This window comes from Embiotoca jacksoni, unplaced genomic scaffold (assembly GCF_022577435.1).
Source record: "Embiotoca jacksoni isolate LCO1_2020_lvr unplaced genomic scaffold, fEmbJac1.0.p SCAF_8, whole genome shotgun sequence".
In the NCBI taxonomy this organism is placed as follows: Eukaryota; Metazoa; Chordata; class Actinopteri; family Embiotocidae; genus Embiotoca; species Embiotoca jacksoni.
Window position 1 is genome coordinate 4,991,668 of NW_027185436.1, and position 26,723 is coordinate 5,018,390.

Genomic DNA, 26,723 nt, shown 5'->3' on the forward strand with positions numbered 1-26,723 from the left:
CTGTAACCACCAAAATCCAATTAGTTCATCCTTGCAACCAAGTTAACGTTTGTGCCAAGTTTGAAGAAATTCCCTGGAGACATTCTGGAGACATACGTACACGGTACGAACAAACAGACAACTGGAAAACATAATGCCTTCGGCCACAGCTGTTACTACCAAGACATTAAAAAAAAACAATGAAAGGAGAATTGATAGTGTTCTATGTGCACACACCTTCATTTATATAATAAGGGTGTGGATTTGGTATGTGTACAGCATATTTTGGACTTCTTATACCTGCTCGTTACAGCCACCTGATTTTGCAGATGACACATAAAGGCAAACACAAAGTCCACGTTTGTCACCCTGCATACAACACACAGTCACTCTCCATTCTATCCATCATCTCAGGGCCCCCCATCTGCATCTGGATTTGTTCGTTTCTGGCTGCCATGGAAACAGTCACTGTGTTCTGATTGGAGGCAGGTGGCCAGGTGTGGATGCTAATTGGCCGTTTAGGATGGAGGATGAAGGGGAAGCTGTGAGTCTCTGTTTGTGCGAGTGTGTCGCAGCATGTGTAAATGTACCCGAATCTGTTTCAAGGGAGACATGTTACTGGAGGCGACTTAGTCAATAAGAGATACTCCAAAGCAATCAGACACAGGAGCACCTCCGAGCAATTATTCCGTTAATGTGTCTCTATGCGTGTCGTGATGTAGCACTTGAAGCCCCACTTGTCAGAGCATCTTTTCACACTTGTTCTCCACACCGGTGTGAGCTGTCAGAACATAAATATGAACCACGGCATCTGTCAGGTGTCAGAGGCTACAAGGAACAATGTGAAACCGCTGTATAATGGTGCAATTACAGATCTGTAAATTTACTAAAGGTTTGACATGCTGCACTGCTCATTTTTGAAATTCAATACAAATTGATTAGGCTATGTTAGTGTAATTGCCATGTACACAAGAAGAAATGCGCAGAATAGGCAGCTTTCATGTCATTCCAGCTACAGTATATGTTTGCACTATGGTTTATAAAATCAAACATGACTTTCTCTTACAAAGCCGCCCTCCCTGAAATGCAGTTATCTCCTCTCAGGTGTTACGTAAATGACAGACGTGCTTAATGTGGCTTTTCCATCACTATTCCAATTGTGAAACCCAACATACCTTGGTGGCAGACAGTTAAAAAAAGACAGGTCAAAATGTCTCAAAATTAATGTTGTAATGTTCTTTTGTGTGTCCTTTGTGGGTGTTGTGAAGTCTGTGAACAAATAATCTTTGATGAAGACTTGAGTCTCCAGTTACAGTTAGAAGCAGCAAAGATATTTTAAATTGTTAAGCCCACGTGTTCAAAACTGTAACTGATCTGGCAAAATGCAATCTGTTGAACTGTATCTGTACCGTAGCTATTTCCAAATAATAAAAACAATTAAAAAAATAATTTTGTCCAGCATTACACAGTAGCTGGTACAAGAGTACAGGAGGAATATTCTCAGACATATCAGCTGAAAACATAATGGACAAAAGATGGAAGCGACAAGGAGATCCTCGGAGAAAACAGGAGCCTCTAAAGTCCCATTCAGACACTAAACATGTCACACATAGTGATGTTCTAACCTTTTCTTTGCTCCACCCAGGAATACAGCTGATTCTGTTTCCAGTGTGGTCCTGGTGGGTAGTTTCACCAAACCAACTTTTCTGACATGACATGCTCAGGGAAAGTTGTCAGAGCATTTAGAGGTGACAGAGTACATCGTATCAAGATTACAGTCCACAGAGGCTAACAATTAAGCAAGCTAACAGGGGGATAACGTATTGCAGGAAATGCTAAAGCAGGAAGTGCTGTTGGAAAGATCAACATTTTTCTCATATGTCGGCTATTATCTCAGTTATGAGGACTCTGAATGAAAGAATGAAACTCTACAAAACCAAAATTACAATATATTAGCTTAACATTCAAAGAAAAAAATCCTTTCCATGGCCTCTACCATTTCCATAAACATCAGAAAACACATCACAACTCGTGAACTCCAGGCTTATAGAAGATTTTGAGTACCGACATTGTGAATACCTCATCATTCTAGACTGATCTGAGATGATATAACAGTGGGTAAAGACAGCAACAGTGACACTTAGCTACCACCACAACTGAAGAATATGATACCTACTTCAAAACAAGCTTCAAAATGCCTCGCTCAGGAACATAACAACTTAAAAATAAATGTGAAAATCAACAGTTCCCGAGCGAAAGGTTTGAGATGTATGTATATGCAATGCTGGCTGCAACTTGTAAAAAACAGATGAGCACATTGTGGCATGAACACATTGCTGTGATAAAACAATACAATGAGAAGGAGGCACTACAAGTCAAATAATGGCTTGTTTTGTCCAGTTTTCTTGATGGATCGGAGGAAGGGACACGGAAAGTACAGGACTGCATGTTTTGATTGTATTGTAAATGAGTCCAACTGTTTTACTACTTTCCTCCGGTTATTTTGCGGTCTGAAATTGAAACCATGAAAGGGATGCGTGTGATTAGGCAATTCCATGTAGTAATATAGTGACATTAAGAGGTTAGTAGCCATTAGTTAACTAAATATTCTGTGTGACTGTTGAGCCACCAGTGATCTTCTTATCCGAGGCTCTTGCAATTAAGTTTGAAGAGCCCCAACATACAGTATATCATGATAGTTAATTTTACCTTGTAATTTTGCTTGTACATGAAGAACTGGAACAGCAGCTCACATTATCTAGAGTCTCTTTCATGCTTTATATGTTGAGTTGAATACAAATAAACAGCAGTCTTCTGAGACTCTCACCTTTTGCTTTTCCTTTTCACAAAACAGTAAATCTGCAATAATCCATGACAGAAAACAGAAAGTCTGTTGTGTAAAAGTGTCAGTCTTTTGCCTATTATTGACATTTCCTCTATCAACAAAATCTCTAGAAAGAGATTTGAAACTGTAAAATTCAAGAGTTCAGCAGGACTTGGCAGTGCAATTCAACAGTTGCAAATTATTATCAGGACACAACTAACGAGTAAAATTCAAGGAAACTATGTCTCTGACAGATTTAGTCCCAATTAAAATGTCTAACCTCAATTCAGAGGATCAGATTGTAAAAAAAATTCCTGTCAGTCCTCCCAGAGGCTTTTTTTCCTCCACGTAGCTCTGGGAACAGGATACTAGTGGCAACATCAGCATTTAATTGGTCCAGAAATCCTCTAACACTTTAAAAGGTTCGATCCATCATTCTGTCATATGAGGTAGCCCTTCACTAAACTCCTCGATGTGGATATTTTTATTAACAGTATTTCAATGTCGCTCACATAATTTTTCCATTACTTATTTCATTTTGAAGTGAAACAGCCAGTGTGGTTGAAACACAAGGACTTTTATAACATCAGCAACAATACACCAAACAATACCGTTGACCAGCCATACAAGGAAACTAATGCATACTCTTCCAGCGATTTTTACCAAATAGCCAATTATCATTTGAAGATCCTGGTATATTTTATAATTCAATTGACTATTAAGAGTAAAAAAAAATATCTCATTAGCTTCATGCAGATCCTGTTCAGAGTTTCTGGACTTTTTTTTGGCACTTTTGCAACTCTACATGCGTGTCAAAATGTTCTCCCCGTTATCTAGCTGAAGGCAATATGCCATCTGCAAAGATGTGTCTATGGTATAACCGCCCTAAAATGGTCACACTTTTGCTGACTGCAGTACATTCTTCTTCATAATTTAAATACAGCCTGAAGGAGTGTACAAAGTAAAGCACAATCAGTCAGGAACTCCATGTGACAAAGTCAACTGTCTGGTGTCGTTGTACAATTGCAGTTTGTAAGAGGTGGGAGAACTCCTGCATCCATTTATTAAATTATATTTGTGTTATATCACATTAGTTTGCAGAAAGCACAGATTTATTTTGTTCCAAAGATGATTTTTGAATGACTACAATCTGTAAAATAAATGGGTTAACTTAAAAGTGAAACAAAATATTTGTTGTTTTATAATGAAAGACTGATGAGTAAGACACACTGATATACATATATAAATATTTTTGGGTGTAGGAACGGACTGTAACTGTTACTGGGCATCTCCTATAGGTCACATTGAAAAACTTTGCCTTTACGTTATTCTATTGTTAATTATTTCATTCTGATACCTTATTGTATATTATTGCTAAGATATCAGTGTCCTTAAAGGTTTGCAGCTACAGATTATTAAAGAATTGGCAGACCATCTACACATGATATTAGTTCATTTTTTAAATGAATGACTGACTTCAGAGGCCATCTTGAATGCTGCATATAAGCTTAATTTAAAACAGATAATAAAAGACACCACTAGTCAAACTGGCATTTCATACTACTGGCATATCATACTTTGAAGGCAATTATCCACTCCAGTCTCAGAGAGCCCATTATGCCGTGTCCAAAACTGAAAGTTTAATTGGAAGTGCTGGGAGTGGACTGGGACAGAGGACACAAAACGTGTATACCTTTTGAGGAATTTAAAATGTAGTTGACAATAAAGAATACACAAAAAGGTAAAAATACATGCTCACTATCTTTTCTATCAAGTTTGAACCATTTAAATTCATGTCTGCAAACACACACTCACACACTTAAATAAAGTGTCTTTACAAGTTTCAGATGGAGGCAGTTGAAACATTCCTGTCCAGCAGTCATCGCAAATGTACTTGCGCCCATCTGAGCCCCCAACGGCGTGTGAGTCTTAAAATTAGGTGTTGTCAGGCACATTGTTTCTGCATTTCTATCTTGAGGCAGCTGAAAGCATTCGACCGACAAAACCGTGGTCATAAGCCAATGACACAGTAATTTACTGTTATTTTAAGGATGCATTATTAGGATAGTAATAATAGGCACTGCCACAGGTGGGTGCACAACGCGCATACACGCAGCTGTTTACACACACAATAGCGAACATCATGGAAAAGACTAAAAATAAAACCATTACAATGTGAACAATTATTATTGTGTACATTCATTTACCCAAGCTGAACACAAGCAGATCTATTTCCTCTGCCTTCTTTCCTCCTACTTGGCTAATCCAGTGTTACACTGCCAAGGTACTGAGTTTCTTGGGGTAAGAGAGATGACACTTGGTTTATTTCGTGTTCTTCCCAAAAAACACCTAAAATTAATGAATAGACAAAATATCACCCCTTTCAACTTTGCCCGTTAGTTTCTACTCGAATTATCTGCTATTGAACTCTCAAAAGTGGTTTTGGGCATGCCCTAAATGGACTTGCGCGGTGCGCCTTAGACCGTGCACTTAGATTGTTAAAAAGCCCTTCATGGTAATGAAAGGGTGGAGCAGGGTTTATCATGTCCCCTGGGTTACTTTCAATGTCTGTCAAAATATTTGTTAAATGACGGAGAGGAAGTCCATTGACCTATCGAAAAGTATAAAAAAAAAAAACTCTGGATGAGACGCCCAACTTCAGCTTCCAGTTGCTCTGGCTGTCTTGTCGTTTGACTTGAGTTTTCAGGCTCATCTAAAGTTACACCAGCGCCATCAATCTCCATAACACCGGGCTTAAGGGACGGCTGACCCTGCTGACTTAAAGCAGCCTGTTCAGCTGAGTGCAACACTTCAGTGCACTTTCAAAATGACAGCGAGGCAGCTCATTTGTAGCGATCAATAAAGAAGTTTGGAGTCTCTTTCATATGTTTGAACTTTGAGACCCATTTTAAAAGGTATGTGAAACTACAATTATGTTTACTCTAAATCCCAGTACATGACCGATCATACAACTGTTGCTTGACATGACAAATTCTGGCAAGTTTGAAAAAGCCTGTTTGTATTTTTTCCCGTCCATTTTTTCAAATACACACCAAAGACCCTTTTCATTCTGTGGCATAAAAAGTTATCTCCTTCAGCCACTTTATTCTCTTTCCTTTATATTTTTATTCTGAAAAACAATCCATCCTATTTAACTACTTTGTCCCTTACCTCCAGTTTTAATACATATTAACCTAGTATGTAATAAATAAATGTTTATTGAATAATCATTTGTGGGTTTCTGTTCTAAATGCACATTATAACCAGCAGAAATCTTTATTCATAAGTGTGTGTGTGTGTGTGTGTGTGTGTGTGTGTACACAGGTTGTCAGTTAGGTGAATACATTATTAATTCTGTGGTTAAAACCAAAAGTCCCACAGGAATTCCCTCCTCTTTGTTTGTGCTCTTTCTGACTCCATCTGTTTTTTTTCTCAATGTTGAAAATATTCTTGTTTCTAAAACCCAATACATAAAAAGGAAAAATCCTCATATGTTCTCAAAGCAGTCTTACTATAGTTGAGCTCCACCCCTCATTGAACATTCAGCATGTCTTGGGCTGCACTCTATTAAGGCTATATTGGTAAAAATCTGTCGAGAATTTGGTATGTCTGCTTTGTAAGATGGCTTTTAACTTGAAAATGTTTTTGACCATTAGGGCAAAATGTCATGATGCCAAAACCTGATGATTATTATTAATGACTCTTACAGCTGAAGCTTCTTTTGCTATAAAAGCTGATTGACTGTAGGTTTATACCCTGAGAGCAAATGTAAATACAAAAGGTGATAAACACCCTTCACAAAAAGAGCATGTTTTCAAAGGGTCGTTTTTGGGCAGATTTAAAATAAAAATCATATTCCAACAGAAAGCAAGCAACCCAGTCATTTTAATTTCCTGTTATCAGCCTCTTCTCTCTCTCTCTGTGTGTGTGTGTGTGTGTGTGTGTGTGTGTGTGTGTGTGTGTGTGTGCGCGTGCGTGCGTGCGTGCGTGCGTGCGTGTGCGTGTGTCTAACTCACCCCAGCTGGTCCGTCAGGTTCCACAGCACACTGGGCGTCGGCATTAGTGGTGAACCGTCATATAAAACCACCGAGGCTCCCACTGCCAGAGAAGACACCAGCCAGTTCCACATCATCCAGCCAGTCTAACACACACACACACACACACACACACACACACACACACACACACACACACACACACACACACACACACGTCAGTTCATCTGGTATAAACACTCCTTTGTCATCAACACGGATGAAGCAGGACAGACAACTCCTGCAGACTGAGCTTCACATGATTACGTTTCTCATTTTACTGCATGCTGATTTACTGCTTTGGCAGCATCCCTTGTTAATAATGTGTTTTGGTTCTACTGCATGAAAACTGTCTGCTATGCTAATACATTACCGAGTAGTGGTGACACGTTTAGTAAGCAAACTGATTACTTAATTGACACAAGATCAATCAAGAGGTTTGGTTAAGTTTAAGCAAAAACAAAAAACAAAAGTCAAACACTCTGTAGTTTGACCTTGTCCGATGTGGCTATCTACTGCTTTTCTCTTTTTTGAAAAATGTTATACGATTATAAATTCAATACTTTGGGGTTTACGGCCTTTTCAAAGATGTCACACCTAACCTATGAGAACGTGTTATGGGTATATCAACAAATGAATTGATCTCCCTGGCTGTAAATACACAGGCACATGCTGATTTAGACAGGTTGTCTCAATAGGGAAAATGTATGCCAAAATACCTTTTTGGATGGAAGATACTCCATGTACAATCTGAAAACTCCCCTTCATGTTGCCAGTGCTTAACAGAATCACCTTCTAAATTAAGGAAACATGAGCCCACATGTACTTGAACCAGTTATGTGGGCTCACATGGATAAAGAATCAGAACGTTTGAGGATTTAGAAACATTTAAAAGGAATAAAACAAGAAGTTCCAACATGTAAAATGAAGAAATATTTCAGATTCTTCACCAATTTTAGGTCGACAATGAAACATAAGCAAAGTAATGGCAGTGACAATCTTAAATCTTTTGTACAATGATCAGATTTCCTTGATGACCTTGAGTATCAGCAGATGATAAGACTCATCAGAGGTTTGTTCAACTAAAATTAACCTGCAGCCCTTCTTGACCCGTTAGAAATGTGGCTTTGCCTCAAGTTTCCAGAGAAACATTGCCAACGAAGGCCTTGTTCAGACTGCCAGCCCAAATGTGTTTTTTGTTAAAGTATCTGGAAAAAATACAAAAAAAAAAAAACACATGGAATTTGATTTTTGCAAACCCGATCCAAACCACATTTGGAGAGTATTTGAAATGTGATTCCATTCGTATTTCTACAGATGCGTCTCAGTCCGGACGCTCTGGTGGCTCAGATCGGATTTTTTTGCATCACACGCAACGCGACACAGAAACACAACGTCCTTTCAGAGTGACAGAGTGAGCAGAATCGATGTTTCCGCTAGCAGAGCACTATCAGAGAGTGGAGATTTCGGAGCTATGGAGGAATTACTGCACCAAGACGTACCAGCTCTATTGTTTGGATGGCTTGTCGTGCTAGCGCATTGAAAGCGTGTCACCAGCGTAGCTACGCGTACATCATTACCACAAGCAACCCATTCAAATAGGTTGGTGATGTCTGCACACACCAAAACCAACCCACTCTCAGATAACAGTGTCGACAGTCTGTCCTATAGATCTGATTTGAGAAAGTAATTCGATTTGTCTGCGGTTTGAACAAAACTTAATTGGTATTATGATAGTGGGAAACATGGCATCAGAACTAAGTGTCAATGTCAGAAATCAGATTATTAATCTAAGTAAAGAGGGGCTTTCTCAGCATCACATCATGGCCAGACTGAAGGTTTCTTAGGGGGCAGAGCATGGCACTCTAAAACACTTCACGGAAACTCAATCCGTTTTATACAAAGCGAAATCAGGCAGACCACAAGTGAGCACACCATCAGAGGATCAATAAATGAAGCTTTGTTCAACAGGAGACAGGACAGCAACTTCATCACAGATGCAGCAAAATGGTGTCAAAAGAAGGCTGTCTGGTCGTGGCCTCAGAGGAAGAGCAGCGGTCTCTGAAGAGCTTCTCAGGAGGAGAAACACTAAAACCACCAGTGCGAGGTTTGTGACGGTAACAGAAGTAGTCGCAAGTAGTGGATGTAGTGGATCAGGAGAGAGTGATACTACAGTGAACCTGATGTGAAACATGGTGACGGCAACATTTAAGTCTGAGGGTGTGTCTTGACACCTCCACAGGGTCGACTCCACCCTCACCGAGGAGAAGCAGCGCTCCATCCTCACCTTCCCATCTTTCTGGAGAAAATACGGTGTTAGATTTATGTTGTATGTCACAAGTGTGATTAAAAAAAAAAAATGTGCAGGTATAAACTGCCACTCGCACTCTATAATTCCTCACACGTAAACTCTCCAACCGAGAGCTGTACAGGCAGCTCAGAGCGAGACAAAAAAAACATAGGAAGAGGTAAAGAGTGGCACCTGCGTGTATAGAAGTCAGTGCACAAAGCAGCCAGAGTTTCTGCTTGTCGAGAGCTGGAGGGCACACACACACACACACACACACACACACACACACACACACACACACACACACAGAGACAGAGTTTAACTCTGCTCTCGATGTTCTTCTCGTGTGAATCAACTTGGCTTTTGACATTTTGGGACGGAAACTCAAGAGGCACTATCTCGCCTACGATTTATGACATAGCTGACGCCAAAACACACCTAAAAGCTTTGCAAGAACTACTTGATGACCGAAGAGTAACAAGGAGTGCTGACTGCCATGGACTTTCCTCCACAGCCACCTGACCTTTAATTATCAGACCCCTCCTCTGGAACCAGCTCCCAGTTGAGGTCTGGCAGGCAGACACTCTCCCAGTTTTAAAAGTTAAGATCAGGGAAGGCCAACATGACTTGAACCTCCCGTCGCTCTGCACACAATCTCCACCTCCGATATGTTGTTTTAATGCTCCCTTTAATATTGACATTATTGAACATTGAGATTTTATTGAACACAGTTAATTGTTATATTTTCAGTTGTTGTGATATTTTAATGTATTTTTGTTTCTTGCACTTTCTGCTTTAATTAACAGAGTTGCTCTTTGTGTTGTGTGAATTGTATTGGGACCATGTGAAATGGTGATCGTACGCCGTAAATAATGGTGTGTCCATGAGTAACTGGGAAAGTTCCGGCCTTCGAGTGGGAAAAAACATGAATGCCCGTCGAACTGGGAATATGGCAGTCGGCAGGTTTTTGAGAGCTCCCAGAAGTAGGACCGACATCACTTGACATGGTAATGTTTGAAAGAAATGTTGGCTACCTGCTTCTAAAATAGCCAGAGGGTTAGCCGAACCGACCTTATGTACCAGCTGTGTTACCTCTTAAACTCGGCAGTACATAAAAACATGTACAAAATATAAAATATTGACTTCCTGAGCTCCATTTGCTCTCTGTGTTAGTTTATAAGGATGCTGACAAGGTCATTTGACTCTCTTTAGTGTTCTGACTGGAGAAACCAAGCGCAATGTTTGCGATCGGTCATGTTGCCTGTTTGTCAACGCTCCCAACTTGGAAGTCAGATGTTCCAAAATGGGAACTTTCATCACTTCTCAGCTGCCTGATAACTGTGAATTTGAATTGAAATACAAAATGAAACCATCTTCACTGGCGGTCTCAGCCTTTTGGATGGGAGATGAAACAGCATGAGCGCGGTGGAAAGCTCCTAAAATGAATATCTTAAAAACGTTTGTCATTTTTAGGATAAAAAGTTGTGGACCTACCGTAGTGTAGTAAATGATGACATCACTGGTGTTCATATTGCCATGGAGGATGTGTTCTTTCAGGTGCTGGATGAGGGTCCCCTAAAGAGAAAAGAGACACAAAGACCATTTTTCTTTGACTGTGACATTAACATGTAATGACTGTCAGTTATCGTATCACCTCTGTCAGTGAAGTCGGAAATTCAGAGACACCTGTATTCAAATATTATGCTCTTCCATAGCTACACTTCCAAGTGCTTCAGACCGATGCTTCCACATGCAGCACTTCTTTTTACAAAAAGGGCAATTTGTGTTAAGTGTAAATTCTCCCACTGTCTCCAACCCATCACAGCTGGGTAGGTAATTATTGCTGGTGGAGAATATGAACTGAACGAGTCTGTGTGACTGCGTGTTTTCTTCCTGAGCCAGTGTGTACTTCCCTTTTCATATAAACAGGTGCTCCATGTATGTGTGTGTGCGTATAATCTTTGGCAGGACTCAGCTGCCATACCCGTCCTTTGGTGCGTGCCATCTCGATGCTGACAGCGTGTTAGCGGAGCCGTAACAAAAGCAGAGAGCACAGCAGCACCAGGGCTAATTGGCCGAGCCAGAGAGGACTGTGAGCGTCACAATACGAAATGTTTTCACCAACGCATTACTGTCCAATTATCGGCGGCGTGGGGAGAAGGAGGGGACACAAAGGAGGGAGATGGGAGATGGGGACAAAGCGAGAGACAGTAGGGGTAAGAAAGAAAAAGCAGTTCGAGGAGAGGGAAAGTAAAACAGTGAAGCAACCGAAGTTAGTCTGAGAAAGAGAACCAAATGCAAAAAAAATGCATGCAAGTTTAAGGAAAAAAAACAATGTAAAAGAAAGGGCAGGAGAGCAAAAGCCAAGACAGGAACAGAAAAGGGGAGCAAGGGGGGGAAAAAAAGGTGTTAGAGAGAAAGACCACGACTGTTTGGTAAAAATACATGAGTGCATTTGTTTGAGTGGGTTACCCATTTTAAGTGGTGAATTTTTCTGCTTTCAAAGTGCAGTGGTCCTTTTGAAATCACACATTTTTTTTCTGACACTGCCTCCCTTAGATGTGGTGTATAGCAGGAAAATGTCATTCATACACTCTATGGAGAGCAAATAACCTTTCTGGGATGTGCTGGTGGTGGTCTGCTGCCATCTTGTGGTGGGAAATGGAACAGACACACAGCTGACATTCAGTAGTAGAAGCATTACAGAATCTGCATTAAGGTATAAAAGAGGACTAACAGGTTTTGATCATAAAACAGGTGTTGTTCTTAACGTGTAACATGTGTGTAGTCATGTCAAGTTAATTAAATGTCATTTATATAGCCCATTATCAAAAACATTTGCCTTGAGAGGATTAACAGAGTACAACACTCCTCATCCTTTGACCCTTAATTCGAATAAGAAAAAACCTCCCCGAAAAAAGGCCTTAAACAGAAATGACTGCTACCATGACTGGATCTCTTTGACCGCTGTAATACTGAGTAAGTGAGAGCTTTCCTTCCGTCAGTCATTTGAATTTGGGATAATATTGTCAGCCATATCACATACTCTATTACGTAATATGATGGAAAGCTCCAGAAGATCTACAAAATAGACTTTGTGGAGAGACTTGTTCTTGGCTCCTGTTTCTAAGCGAATGAGCTTTAAGCCTCAGCTCTGAAGCTAACGTGAATGAGAAAAGCTTCAAATGTTCACAAAATGGAAATTTGGCAATTCATAATGCCATGGCAACTAGACAAACTCCACTTGATGTTACAAGCTCCAGACTTTATGGTGAAACAAATTATCTCACTACTTTCTTCTTCAAAACATTACTCTGGCCTTTTTTACAGATCGTCATCTTCTTTTAACATTGTTGACAGCTCCTAAAGATCTTTACACCCCGGGGGATGTGACAAATAAATGACAAAAATATTCGCTGCAAATATTTCACACTATTCATTCAGCAATGCGAATTTGGGACAGTTTTTTTTTTTTTTTTTTTTTTAAACAAAAACAAAGTTCAAAAAGGTTTGTGCTAACTTATTCTTCAGTAAAAAAGTTTCTTTGAAACTGACACAGAGTGGCTTTAACATGATGTATTATAATGCACAACAGTCAGTCAAGTGGAAACTAGGGATGTGACAATACTTTAAATGTATAATGTGATTGGAGGATGCCTTTATTTGTGAAGCAAAAGCCCAGAAAAGTCGACCTCCTTATATCGGAAAAATATAACGTCTTTTTTGGGTGTGTAATATTTGTGCTTTGTGTGAAAATGCTCTGGACAAAACTGAGAAATATAGATCATTCTAAAGGGTTCACAAACTTTCAAGCACCAAAGTAAATGGTGTGCACTGAAAATGAAAGTGTGCAGCCCAGGAGAGCTCTGCAAACAGATGTGACCAATGTGTGTGTGTGTGTGTGTGTGTGTGTGTGTGTGTGTGTGTGTGTGTGTGTGTGTGTGTGTGTGTGTGTGTGTGTGCGTGTGTGCGTGTGTGTAAAGTATTGTGTTCGTGCCAACTCATCCAACAACTACAATGAGAGAGTGATCTATAGATTTTAGTTCAGGGATGATGGAAACCTGTGTCTTTCTTACCCCGGCGGAGTGGACCATACATTTAGGAGCTCCTGTGGTTCCAGAAGAGTACATGATGAACAGAGGATGGCTGAAAGGAAGCTGCTCAAACTCCAGCTGAGGGAACTGGTCGCCTTCACCTCGCCCGGATGCCAAGAAGTCGTCTATAAATACACTGTAGAGATAAAAAAAAAAAAAAAAAAAAAAAAAAAAAAAAAAAAAAAAAAAAAAAGAGAGAGAAATATATAGAGGGGAGAATACATCTCTGACCTGCTTGCCGTCGTAGAAAAATATCCGTTTTGATTTGTTAAATACGTCCATGTGATTGCATTTGGAGACACACACCTGTTGGGGATCTTGGAGAGGTCAGTCCCGTGTTTGGCCCGAGCGTAGGGAATCACAACGACTTTCTTCAGGTCAGGCAGCCCTAGAGGAGACACAAGAGAGATAGGCTGATGCTTTTATGTTCTCTACACACTAAAACCTCATGTGCGAGCCAAGAAGAATCAAAGAGGGCTCTCCAAAGATATGCTAGTGTTATTTTCATGATCATGTAACACATTTTGGTCTCTCACTCAAATCCCTTAGAAGATATTTTGGTAGGGAGTGATGATTTTCAGTAATTCGCTGTATATTACTGAGGTACAGTCACGTACATCTTACTTCATTCTGCACACACATCCTGCATCTGTTCTGCTTTATTTCTTCATGCTGTTTAATACTGAACACTTGCAAACCCAGTAGTCACTTTATTCTAGTCCTCTGATGTTTCCCTCATGTATGTTATATTGTAGTTAGTAGGAAAAGAAAATCCTTTTAAGTTTTAATTCTATAAAATCAACTAAACATATCAAATGTTATGTATGTTGGCAAACGTTGATCAATAAAGTGATGGTTATCTTGGAGAAAAAACTAAATCAAGCGTGCATGGAGCGAGAGAAATCAGTACATAAGCAACTGTAGTTGCTAACCTTTCACAACACTGGTCAGCTTCTCAATGTGGTCATGTGTTTTGCCGTTGTAAACGACAGCAGCAACAGAGAAGATCAGTTTGGGCTGGATTTGAGAAAACCTGTCAAGGACACCCTGAGACAAAAAAGGAACATAAAAAAACAAATAATGTTTAACAGAGGTTAAACCTGGAATAATCATCTTTGATTTAAAGAAATATGGCAAAAATTAATGGAAGGAATAAATGAAGTTTTTTTTGTTTTGTTTTTTTTAAACAATGATGAGTAGATAGTAAGGTACAGCAGAATGAAAACCTGAAGTTACATCAGGATAGTATTTGTAGTTCTCTGATCTGCCAGCAGAGGGCAGTAGAACATCAGAAACAAAAAGCAACGACCAAGATGACAAAAGTGTCACTGGGAAAAATGCTGCTGTAGAATGAAGTCACTTCATATATAGAATTGATAAAAAAAATAAAATAAAAAAAAAATAAAAAATAAACAAATAACAACAACCGTGGCCAAATGCAGCAGAAGGAATACTACTGCTGAAAGCTGCTTTCGTGTCTAAAACAAGAAACATCTGCTGTGTCTAAACCAGCTGATCAAACAGGCTTAGTTTAGTTCATTTGGACTTGTAAAATAACTTTGAGATTAATACTCTCCTGGGAAACTGCTGGCTTTAAGTGTTGAGATGCATTATGCACCAGCAGACATGGGACACGTTAAACTACAAATCAAGCACAAGCAGATGAGGAAACACAGCAGAGTCCCTACATTAACTCCAAAGTCGACAGACGTGGAGCTCCAAATGGCGCCGATGCTGGCTGCTGCTAACATGGCCTCCACTGCATGGATACAATTGGGCAGGTAGCCTACACAGAGAGGAGAGGGAAGGAAAACACAAAGTTTAAATACAAAATTCACAAATTTCATTGTTTAAAATCAATATGTCCGTATACTATAGATGTACTATCTATGTGGATATCGAAAATCGAGTGTTTGAGTCTTATCAAGTATGAGGGCCTTTGATACACATACAATTTTAGATGAGTGTAATATGTACGAGTACATTTACAAACACTGCTTAACAATAATCAAGTTGTCTAATTTCTATAAATGTGTTGTGTCTTGCTGTTTCCCCTCATATGATACAAGAAAACTGAGGCTAAATCTAACATAGACAAATGCTATTTATTCCCTGTGTCATGAAATAAATTATATTACAGTGGAAGTAATAAATGGGCAAGATCAGAAATGAGTGTTTTTTAGCTTTTCAACCATCCAGCTGATGTGACATCGAGCAGTCGTTAAATGAATGGACATGTTCGAGATAAAGGAGAACACACACACACACACACACAGAGAAAGATGATGATGAATAATAATCAGGATAAAAAGATGTAAGGGAAAATATGAGACAGTAAAAGAGGAGAAGAGGAGTTACGACCGTCGACAAGGCCGGTGAAAATATTTCATTCCTAACGAGCAGAGCTGAGATCATGACTGCTGTTTTGCCGTGATATATTCCTTGATCAATAAAGGAAACGGTGTCCAAGGGCACGACAAGTCTTTTCTCTGGATGGACCATCAGAGATGAAGACACAAAACTCAGAGAGAGATATTGACAACTACGGCCTGGAAAATAGGGAACATTGGATCGGGATGGACGACGTACAAATTCTTGCAATTTACCGGTGTGGTGTAAAATTCAGTCATTTGAAGTACAATTTACATCTCATTGCTACACTATCATGTCTCTAATACATAAAGTTCCTCAGCATACACTGAAGAGATGCTTGATATCAGTGCAGCCGGTGAGTCGCGGCAAAAATTAAGAAAGTTATTCGTTAATTAATTATTTAGTTATTGATTAATAAATATTTTATTTCATTGGAAAAGAGAAAAAAGCTAATTCTGGCTGAAATATATGGCATGAAGTAACAAAATATCGACTGGCCGGGCTCAACACGGGAGCTGTGCTGCCGCTTTTACACGGAGGGCTGTCTGGTTGATAACAAGCATCTAATCTAACCTAATAAAATGAGAACACAGCCGGTAGGTCCAGCCGAGCAATCTGACTGGTCAAAGGCAAACGGCAGCCGTATTGTCACTTCTTATCAATCATAACTAATCTGGCTATTTCTTTTGGTTGCTATGTTGACTCCCGCCGTAACCAGGAAGCTCATCCTGGCTAGATGACACCTTGGGTTGACAGATCACCACCCTGCCTCGTTGTTTTCCTCCACTGACTGGTCCGGGACAGTTTGCGTCATGGATCGTAATCTTACGATGACAACCTGTTGGGACTGCCACTGTGGCTGCTGCTATGAATCATTGTCTGACAATGATGTCGCTGCTGATTCATGCAGACCACTATAAAAAAAATTGTAGGCCTACATGCATGTTGGTAATCACTGACCTCCAGGGTGTTAATGGAAACTTTGGTGTGATAATAGATGCTCTAACTGGATACTGTTTTCTTATTGTACATATTTATGAAACAGATAGTTATTTTGAGGACTCAATGATGCAATTCATTTAGAATTGAAGTTCTGTCTCTGAGAGTTGAGCAGTAATTGATAATGTTATAGAAACGTGGAGCACTGGTTTTAAATTAGCTTCAGTGAAGTGAATCCTTCCCGGCCAACGTTTGGTAATGAACCCCGAGGGAAGGCTGTGGACCAATGTGAAGATAATGTGCAGTAAAACTAGGACTAGCAGGCAGTTTAAAGAGTTAGGAGATTAATAACATCAAGCAAAAGCTGTTTAATAGTTTCTTATAGAGTTTTGTTGTGAACAAAAAAAAACAACTGCGTCTACATTCAGTGTTACTCATTTAAACAACATTTCTTTCATGAATTCAAACAGTGAAAATAATGATATGAACTAAAGTTACTTTCATGCTCTGACCCCAAGTTTTATATTTCTAGCATTGTCGCATTTGTAGAGCAGTGTGTGACTAGTATGTCATTACACGCCCATTTACAGTGAGAGTAAAGTGTATCCTGATAAGAGAACACTTTTGTGACATTTCTTTTCCTTTTGCTGAGATTCACGAGCTAAATTCTGTTTTGAAATTCCAGCAGCGTAATAAACCGTAACTTCAGCCAGTTTTATATGTTCCTGCTCATATTATTTTACTTTATAGGGCTGCTGTATTTTATATTATTGACTCTCCATAGGCTACCATGGACACAGGCTTCTTAATAGGGTGGAGGGTGATAGGACCAAGGAGAAGAGCAATGAAACTAAAAGGTGCATGAATGGGAGAATACATATGCGTGTACTGCGTGTGTGTGTGTGTGTGTGTGTGTGTGTGTGTGTGTGTGTGTGTGTGTGTGTGTGTGTGTGTGTGTGTGTGTGTGTGTGTGTGTGTGTGTAGAGTTGGCTCATGCTCTGCTATAAAGCATGGCGGGCTTCATTAGCTAAGTGCTTGATTAAAAGACACTGACAAGACATTTTTAGAAACAACTTGGAGACAAAGACATCTCTAACGCACACACACGCACACAGATTTGCTTTAAGATATGTGAGGATAGTATTTGAGAGGAGGTATGGAGTAGCTGCTCTCTCTCTCTCTCTCTCTCTCTCGCTCTCTTTATCCCTCCTGTTTCTGGAGCGCCCGTCTGCCTCCCGCCATCCTTCCCATCTCTTTTAATGAGATTCCCACCGAGCTTAAGTCGTTTAGCTAATGGATTCCCCTACTGCAATATCCATCTTTCCCTTAAATAAATAGGCACATACACACATACACACACACACACACACACACACACACACACACACACACACACACACACACACACACACACACACACACACACACACACACATCCTGGTCATTCCCTGCAGAGTATGTCAATAACGATGAGCTCATGAAATGAGCCAGGGAATGTAGGTTTCTTTTTCTAAAAACTCAAATGTACTACCACATCGTTATATCAGGAAGCTGCCCATTATATTCTATATTCTTTACAGTTTGGTGCATTTTCTGTGAACATTGAACTACTGTGCTTGTTGTTCTCTGCCCTCTTTGTCCTCACACAAAAAGTTTGCAACCAAAAGGCTTACCAAGGTCAGTCTATTTGAAAAGAAAAAGAAGTTGTTTCAAACAACAAAAGGTTCAGACATCTCAGATGCTACATATTGACCAAACCTGTGGAACCAAAGCCCCTAATAATGAGAGCATAAACAACTCAATACTCGATGCAGTGTCGTGGCTTGAAATGTGACACAGAACAGCGAATTAAACTGTGACAGCGATAAATAAGACTCGTAGTACAGAGGTGCTTTAAGGTTTGTGAAACTTTTTGAATTTTCTATATTTCTGCATAAAAATGACCTAAAACATCATCAGATTTTCACACAAGTCCTCAAAGTAGATAAAGAGAATCCAATGAACTAGATGAGACCAAAATATTATACTTGGTCACTTACTACTTGACATGGAGGTAATTCTAGCCCATTCCTCTGTACAGACAAGCTTTAACTCTGGGATGGTGGTAAGTTTCCTCACATGAACTACTAACCTCTGGTCCTCCCACAACACTGGATTAAGGTCAGGACTTTGACTTGGCCATTCCAAAACAGTAACTTAATTTGTCTTGAACCATTATTTGGTCAAACAACCTGTGTTTTTCAGGTCGCTGTGTTGATGCAAGACTCAGTTTCTCTTGAGATTCAGGTCATTAATAGGTGTCCTGAAATTTTCTTTTAGAATTTGCTGGTATAACTCTGGATCCATTGTTCCTTTAATGATGGCGAGCCGTTCTGGTCCAGATGCTGGAAAACAGGCCATGATACTACTAGCGATGGGGCACAAATTTAGAATATTCGAATAGTTGTTTTAATCTCCAAAATACATTAGTACTTGCGACTTCCATTCAACCTTATTAGCCCTGTTTTTACCTGCGCCTAGTTTAATGCATTACTCCCGTCAGAAGGTGGCGGTAATGTGCCTAAAAGCTGCCTGCCAGCCTCATTAAATAACATGGGCAGAAGAATAACAGCTGCTTTCAGAGGTCCGGAGATATCCCGGTATTAGATGTCCCGGTGCGAACACGCAAAGACAACTACAGCCGTCAGAAAGTTCTGTGTCGAACTCTTTCAAAACATAAATAAAGACGAGGTGCATACCGTGCAGGTAAAGCTAGCATACAAGCCTTGGTGGGGAAATGCATATAACATGCATTAAAGTTGTTAAGGTTGCTGAAAGGACACTACTCTACTAGAGACAGTTTGTATGGTTCAGTTCTCTGGTATGAATGTGTGAATCTAAATGAATGTGCTTTTTAGTGGGGCACTGACGAAGACGAAAAAATAACGCCCTCAGCTATACCTCCCTGCACAAATATGAACTTTGAAAAACTAAATGGTGGCATTCAAAAAGCTGTGACTTGTGCCTGGACAACCAGCCCTCTACTAGTGAGTACAGAGTACACACACCATATATGATGTGTCTATAAAGAAATAAATATATTAAAAAAATATATATAAATATATAAATATAAATATATATATATATATATATATTAAAAATATAAACATATATATATAAAAATAAATAAATATAAAAATAAATAAATACAAACAAACAAACATATAAACAAACAAACAAACAAACATACCTGGCAAGTTATATAAAATGCTAACTCCAATTCCATACTCTTTGTTTTTCTAAGTGAGACAGAGAGCAATAAATCTGAGACTCACCTACGACCCTGTCTCCAGTCTGGACGCCCATCTTCCTCATGGCTGCAGCAAACAGAGACACATCACGCCTCAGCTCCCCGAACGTCACCTTCACAATCTCCTCATTCGCCTCCGCTGGTGGACGAACAAAACCGAGCAAAATTAAGACACATACAGAGAAAAAGAGAAGAACAGAGCTTCTGATACCGATACCGTTTCCAGATTAAATCTTTTTTTTTTTTTTTTTCTTTTTTTTTATACCAATTTTATCAAATTAATTTCAAGAAAAGGAAAAATACATTACACAGTAATGGTACACGTCTTTTGTTTTCATGCAGTTTAGAAGGGGAGAGCGTAACTCGGATTGTTTTGTGTAGCTTCAATCAACAGATGTAACATTAGCGTCTCATGGAAGTTATGCTAAATGCTACAATTTGCTGATGTTCCTTAAACGCCTCACATGCAATCAGTAGTCGCTAGTTAGCTAGCAGCCCACAGAGATGTCTCCAGTTACTGCAGAGAAATTGAATCTAAATGGGCAAGTTTGGCGCTTTAAAGCGAAAACATGTTGATTAGTTGTAGCTTAGTTATTGAAATTTGGTACTGAATGACATGACACTGTTTGACAGTGGACCGTATCAAAGCAAGTCAGTGGGTCCCATAAAAGTATTAAAGTTTTGTACCCCGTCCTTTACATAAATGTGCAGTGCAAAAAGGTTTTCCAAAAATCCACTCCACCAGATTTGACTGAAGTTTTCTCTTTTGTGTATCGCTTTGTGAACTGTGTGGAAAAAATATGGATTTATGGGTATGAAAGATGCCAGAGAAGTCTTTGAAATTCCCAGCGAAGAGAGATCTAAAAGAAGAAAAGATGGAGACACAAACTGAGAGAGATGATGCAGTGGAACAGAGCCACACAGGTAAAGTCCTCTTATCTCCCTAAGTAATAGGTTACTGACATTCACTGGAGGCTCAACAGCACTCGGGCCAATGAATCTCATAATTACATTACAGCTCCAGAGGGAGGTTGTGTGCATGTGCAAGATCCTCCACTCCTTCATATGTGCACGTACGCAGCAATAAAGAAGGACCTATCCATTAGTGTGTGACCGTTCGAAGAGGTAGAGGAAGGAGCAGCAGTTAATCTAATAATAAAGCGTAATACGAAGCCCCGCACACACCGCTGCACTCTGAATCACAACATCACCTCTGTTCTTGCACTTCTTCCCTTTCGTTTACATCATTTGCAAAGAACTAAATATGAAGCTGAAATGAAACGGCAAGTAAAAGACAACCTGTGTGACACATGGAAGAAAAGCCCAACTCCCAATGACTAACGCAAAAGGAAAATGAGAGGGGAACCAACGCTTGTTAAAATTGAGCATGGGGAGAAGCACAATATATTATAATGCACAAAGAGTAAGTTTGGCCAAACAAAAAAAACTAAAACAAAATTGAAACTGAATTGACCCTGCAGGATTACAGTGTGCACAGGTGTGTTTAAGAGGGATAATAAAACAAAATGAGAGCCGTGTTGTGTTTTTTTTTTTTTTTTTTAAATCGGCATGTGTGCCGTTTGCTCCAGGAGAGTCCTGCTGGCGAGATCAAGCAAAAACAGTGAAAGTTCCACCCGGTCTGACATCTAGATGTAGTTGACACACTGTGGCTTTAATCAGCCCCGTACACCCGGCAGTGTATTTATTCACTTACTCGCAGCGTAGAGAGCCACTTTGTCCTGGTCTGCGTGTTTGAGCAGGTTCTCGGCGTAGTTGAGACAAGCCCCTTTAAACCACTCTGGAACATCTGAGATCCGTTTGGAGACATTCACTACCTGGTACACACCCATAAAACACACACACACACACACCAAGAACACACACACACCAAGAATACACAGGGAAGCAAAGAAAAGCACGTTTTAAAGATCTCGCTGTTCTACTTTTTCTTTGTGTTGTTCTTTTTTTTTCTCATTGAATAACCTTGACAGTAACGTTGTTTTTCAGTGTCATCAAACACTATGGTCTCCTCTTTTCTTGTATCTAACGGATGGATGCGTTTTACTGTGCTTGCCACAACATTTTGGAAAAAAAAAAAAAGACAAAAAAATAATTTGTTGCAAAAATGCAAGAAAAAAAAAAACCTGGGGCGATAATAGCTCAGCCCACAGTAACAACATGTTACTGTGTAACTAAATAATGAAGGCGGGGCATCCTTTTCTGACACATGGTCACAGGAGCACACGGTGTGAGAAGGAGGTAACATCCGGGGCTTTTGTAATCTAATTTTAAAAAATGACATGAGCTCCAAATAAAAAATATATTTGTTTGTACAAAGGTGTAAAGAAGCCTTTCGTCAGGTTTTATGAAGTTTTATTCATTTAGCATGTTCGGAAATCCAGTTTTTCTTTTCGTTGCCCAGAGCAACGTTGTGCCATAATGGTACTTATTTAACAGAGGGTTTGCTGACAATGTGTTTGGATGTTGTTATTCATTTCATACAACAGACTGCACTCAAATTATGGTTGAAATATCAAAACCAGGCTCATACGTTAACGTTATATTTATTTATACAAGTTTATTGAATTCAATATGGAAGATCTCTTCCCTCACGTTTCATCTTGGTGTCTCTGTGTGAGCTTTCTCCTGCTGCTCTGAGCCTCTTCATGTCTGAGGTTTCTTGCTGTTAAAAGGGAGTTTTTGCCTTCCAGCTGTTGTTCATGTGGGAATTGTTAAATTGTTATGGTCCAGTCTAAGGTGCCCCGAGATGCTTTATGTTGTGATTTGTTGCTGCATAAACAAAAAGAATGTAATCTGCGTACTCTGCCGTCGCGGCTGCGGGGTCATGTTTTTGAACTCCTACATCGATTTCGGACATCGCTGCAGGTGGTGGCCTTTAGTTCAACCACCAAAATATAAAAGTGAAACTATCATGACTTAAATACATTCTTCTTCACTCTTAATAATCTCTCCTTTATTGAACTGTAGTTATTCTTTGGAAACTTACTTTGTGCACGTTTTTATAGACAGTTCCTGCACAGGAACACCATAAGTGATGTGCAAAAAGTGTAATGTCTGAGAACTGCCTTTTTTCATATTTCACATGGAGTCTCATTTCAATGAAGTATATTATATGACATGACCCGCTCTGTGATACAGACACATGTCTGTATGAAATCCAGTGAGAAAAAAGTGGATTTTACTTCCTTTTGTTTTATGATATGTTGTCAGTTTGTAAAGATGTTGTGATTTTGTTTTGCCCCCTGAGCATTATTTTATGATCTATAAATTCATAAATGTATTTTGGATTTGGTAGCATTGTCGCACAACGTTGCCCTCGGGCAACAAAACAACATTTCTGACTGGGGGAAAGAGATGTTCAATTATACACATTTTAGCATCACTTTTTCTCTTTTCTTTGACATTCATCATGAATTGGAGATGTGATTTTATTCTAAAATATGTTTTTGGATTAGTTACAGTGGTTCAAGAATCTGCTCATATAACGTAAATCCAATCAGATTCTTGTCTTTACACTGAAAATAATGACCAATGACGACAGTTCACTTACGTCTGAACAAATCATGGAAGCTGGCACCTTAAACAGGTGGGAAACATTGGGCTTCACTCATATTATTTTGATGGTTTTTTTGTCTATATTTTAGCACATGTTGCAGAGAAATTAGAGGTGCTTTGAAACCAAAAACATGTCTTTACTGTCAGGACACAGCAGCGGGACAATGGGACACAACAATAACACAGTCTGGCTGAGATGGTTGTCTTTCGTATGACTTCCAGCTCTCGAGAACACTTCTTTCCACATAGGTCAATGATGAGTGGGTCTCAATACAATTGATATCTGTAGTACTAAAAACGTTAAATGTTGTATGCCATGTACCACCATCAAATATCAATTATGGTATTTTGATTTTGGTTAGAAGAAACTCATTTATAAACAAAAATAGTCTAAATCAGCCAAATACATTAAAGTGGAATATCTCACATTTGCTATTTTGTATTCCACCTCTCATGGCATCAAAGGGGCCACAATAAGCAAAAATAAAAACATGTGCACATCCAAGTTATGTTCTTACATACTAACCTTTTTGGAAAAAAGGAAAAAAAAAACAAAAAACTGAAGAATCCCACAATACACATAGATTTAATCTTAAATGAATGTGGCCCAATAATTTCATGCCATGGCCACATTTCTGTGGAGCTGTTTTCCCGTGCTACAAGTCTTTGAGGTGCGACAGTAAAGGAAGTTAATGTTCTACTTTAAAAAAAAAAAAAAAAAAAAAGATTGCAGCAGACTGAGAATTATTACCACCATAAAAATAAGAAAACTTCCATATGGTCATGTATTTGGTCTTGATTGATCTCTACATTGCAAGCCATTTCAGAACCTTAAAAAAAACAAAAAAACTTTACTTTTAATTGTCAGATTTCACAATGCGATGAACCCCTTACCTCTTCGTATGGTTTGGAGCTGACGACTCCACAGAAGCGCCACACCTCCGCCCAGAACTCCGAGTAGCTGTCCACCGACCACTGGTACAGATCACTGTAGTTGGCTGGAGGACCGAAAACAAAAATATGAACTTCTCGTAATCAGAACTTAGCAGGACAAATTTGATGACTTGTTAAGAGCCATCAATGAAACCAGAAATGAAAGAAGAATCCTACAACACTGTTCTGCAAATTTGCAATTAAAGTCACTGATAATCTCCACACCTGACTTAATAATTCATGATTATAATCTTAAATAAAAAGCAGTTCCTGTCATTCAGTGGATACGTTTTCCCTCCATAAGATCTGTATTTACATGAATATTGTAAAATATTTACCAAGATTCATCCACCTCAAGTGACCTGATGCTGATTTCTGAGCGTATTTTAAAGCAGATGTTCCCAAAGTCTTTTGGTTTACAACCCTTCTTGGTAAAGTAATGCTTACTCTCAATCTCTAATCAGTTTGCATGTGTCCAGACTGATATTCACTTCTCTGTTTTTTTTTTTTTTTCAATTTTACAGTTTTTTGGAGCAAGGATGCAAGATTTCCAACATGTCTGAGACATAATTTCATGAGGTAATGTGACATTTAATTCTCTTCTTTCCTAACTTACTAGTGATCTTGCAACCACCAAATTTGGAGACCTTGTTTTAAAGGAGAAGTTGTCCTCCCTGTTGGACACATTGAAAGCAAACCAAGAATTCTGCACTGCAAAAATGTACCACACCACGTTGTTGTTGTTGGTTTTTTTCAGTGCATTTGAAGCAATGCAGTTTTGAAAATGACCACAAATGTGCAACATAACTACACAATATCATTCTTTCAAAAATGCTTTCATCACTTCAAACATGCACTATACTATGATTGTCTACACTCCCCGGTTACATAACCCTCTCTCTCTCTCCTCGGATGGCCCAAGTTTTTCAGCATCCCCTGTTCGACCGATCTGACAAGGTTTGAAAAACATAATTGAAGGCTGCTCTCTTTCATGGCCTGCAGGCACCCTGTGTTAAAAAAAAAAAAAAAAAAGAAAACAGCTCATTAGTAACGCGGAAAAAGACGGTGAAGAGGTTGGAGGGCCATCCTTATTAATATTCTTATCAGTTTATGAATGCAGAGGTGCGTTTGTGCTGATACACTGTCTGTGCGCCGTCTTTAAAGGATGTCAAATGGACACACGGCAGCTGGTTTGAGACGCCGTCTTGGGAAGCAGCGGGTTGGCGTAATTTAAAGGCAATAAAATACCACAAGGCGATATGGTGACAGATAGCAGGAGGAGAGACACTGCCTATTTCTGCGTTTCCGTGCGGCTCCGTGGGCTCAATAAAAGCCTGCTTGTAGTCTCTCCAACACACCTCCTCTCCATGTCTGTCTCCATGTCTGTCTCCCTGTCTGTCTCCCTCCCTCCTCTCGACTCACCCAGATTAAGTCCGTAGTCCCCGTTGATCTGTATCCTGAACTTGTCCATCTGTGTGTTCCTTTTGGAGTCTGGGTACCACAGCACCTTGCTCCCCATGTCCATGATTTTCTCGTTCTTTCCTTCCGTGTCTTTGGACATCTTTGCTGCGTCCCTTTTTTTGTTGTTGTTGTTGTTGTTGTTGTTCGGCTGCCAAACACCAGTTAGGACGAGTCCCAAGCGCCTTAACTAAAGCTAGCGGTTGTGGAGCTGAGGGCTCGTGTTGAACGAGATCACCGGCCAGCTGCTTCGTTTCAATGGCTGGAGACTCCAAATGCCCGACAGCTAGCAAAGGACTCACTGTCAAAGGCAAGCGTGGGGCTGCTTAGGGAAACTGGCAGGCCACGCCCCGGCGTCATGACGTAAGACGTGAGTTTGGTTCAAGACCGGACATTGTTCAATGATGTTACACAGAATAGAAAATACTCAAAACCTCGCTAACTAAGAACCAAAGTCTTCTTTCAAAGACACCCAAAAGGGGGTCGTATTAATGATATATAATAAAAGTGATGTAATGTTAATCTTCAGTATATGTAACTACATGTACTTTATTGCTAATCCATTATAATATGAATTCGTCAATACCTAATTTGAATCACTTAAGTAGACCATATGGGATTCATGTACTATTTATATGTATATATTATATGTAGCTATTCGGCCATCAAATGAAGTTTTTAAATGAGATAAATGATATGAAAAAGCTTGCGCATCACCAACATATAATATTTTGCTAGGGTCCACAGATTATTTTTAAAAATATGATACGACCAACATACAAATAGAATTTACAGATATGTTGACAAAAGTGTAAACAGATTAAAGTTAATATATATCACAGCTATTTATTGGGAGCCTTATTGTGAAGAACCTTGCATCCTGTTAAAATACTACAATTTGTTTGATTTCTATAGTCCAATGTTTTGTTTGGTA

The 26,723-nt window shown here is 39.4% G+C and overlaps 1 protein-coding gene across 1 annotated transcript in view; it reads right to left on the minus strand.

The window, feature by feature from the left end:
• aacs (acetoacetyl-CoA synthetase) overlaps nucleotides 1-26,101 on the minus strand; it is a 43,504-nt gene extending 17,403 nt beyond the window's left edge. Inside the window, exons 1-10 of the mRNA XM_069139118.1 lie at nucleotides 25,754-26,101; nucleotides 24,293-24,396; nucleotides 21,537-21,657; nucleotides 19,848-19,961; nucleotides 14,910-15,007; nucleotides 14,154-14,268; nucleotides 13,528-13,609; nucleotides 13,204-13,357; nucleotides 10,622-10,702; nucleotides 6,820-6,944 (exon numbers count right to left, since the gene is read on the minus strand). Of these exons, the coding sequence (XP_068995219.1) occupies nucleotides 6,820-6,944; nucleotides 10,622-10,702; nucleotides 13,204-13,357; nucleotides 13,528-13,609; nucleotides 14,154-14,268; nucleotides 14,910-15,007; nucleotides 19,848-19,961; nucleotides 21,537-21,657; nucleotides 24,293-24,396; nucleotides 25,754-25,892 (1,133 nt within the window). The 5' untranslated portion in view covers nucleotides 25,893-26,101. The remainder of the gene's footprint in view (nucleotides 1-6,819; nucleotides 6,945-10,621; nucleotides 10,703-13,203; nucleotides 13,358-13,527; nucleotides 13,610-14,153; nucleotides 14,269-14,909; nucleotides 15,008-19,847; nucleotides 19,962-21,536; nucleotides 21,658-24,292; nucleotides 24,397-25,753) is intronic.
• Between the last annotated feature and the right edge of the window lie 622 nt (nucleotides 26,102-26,723).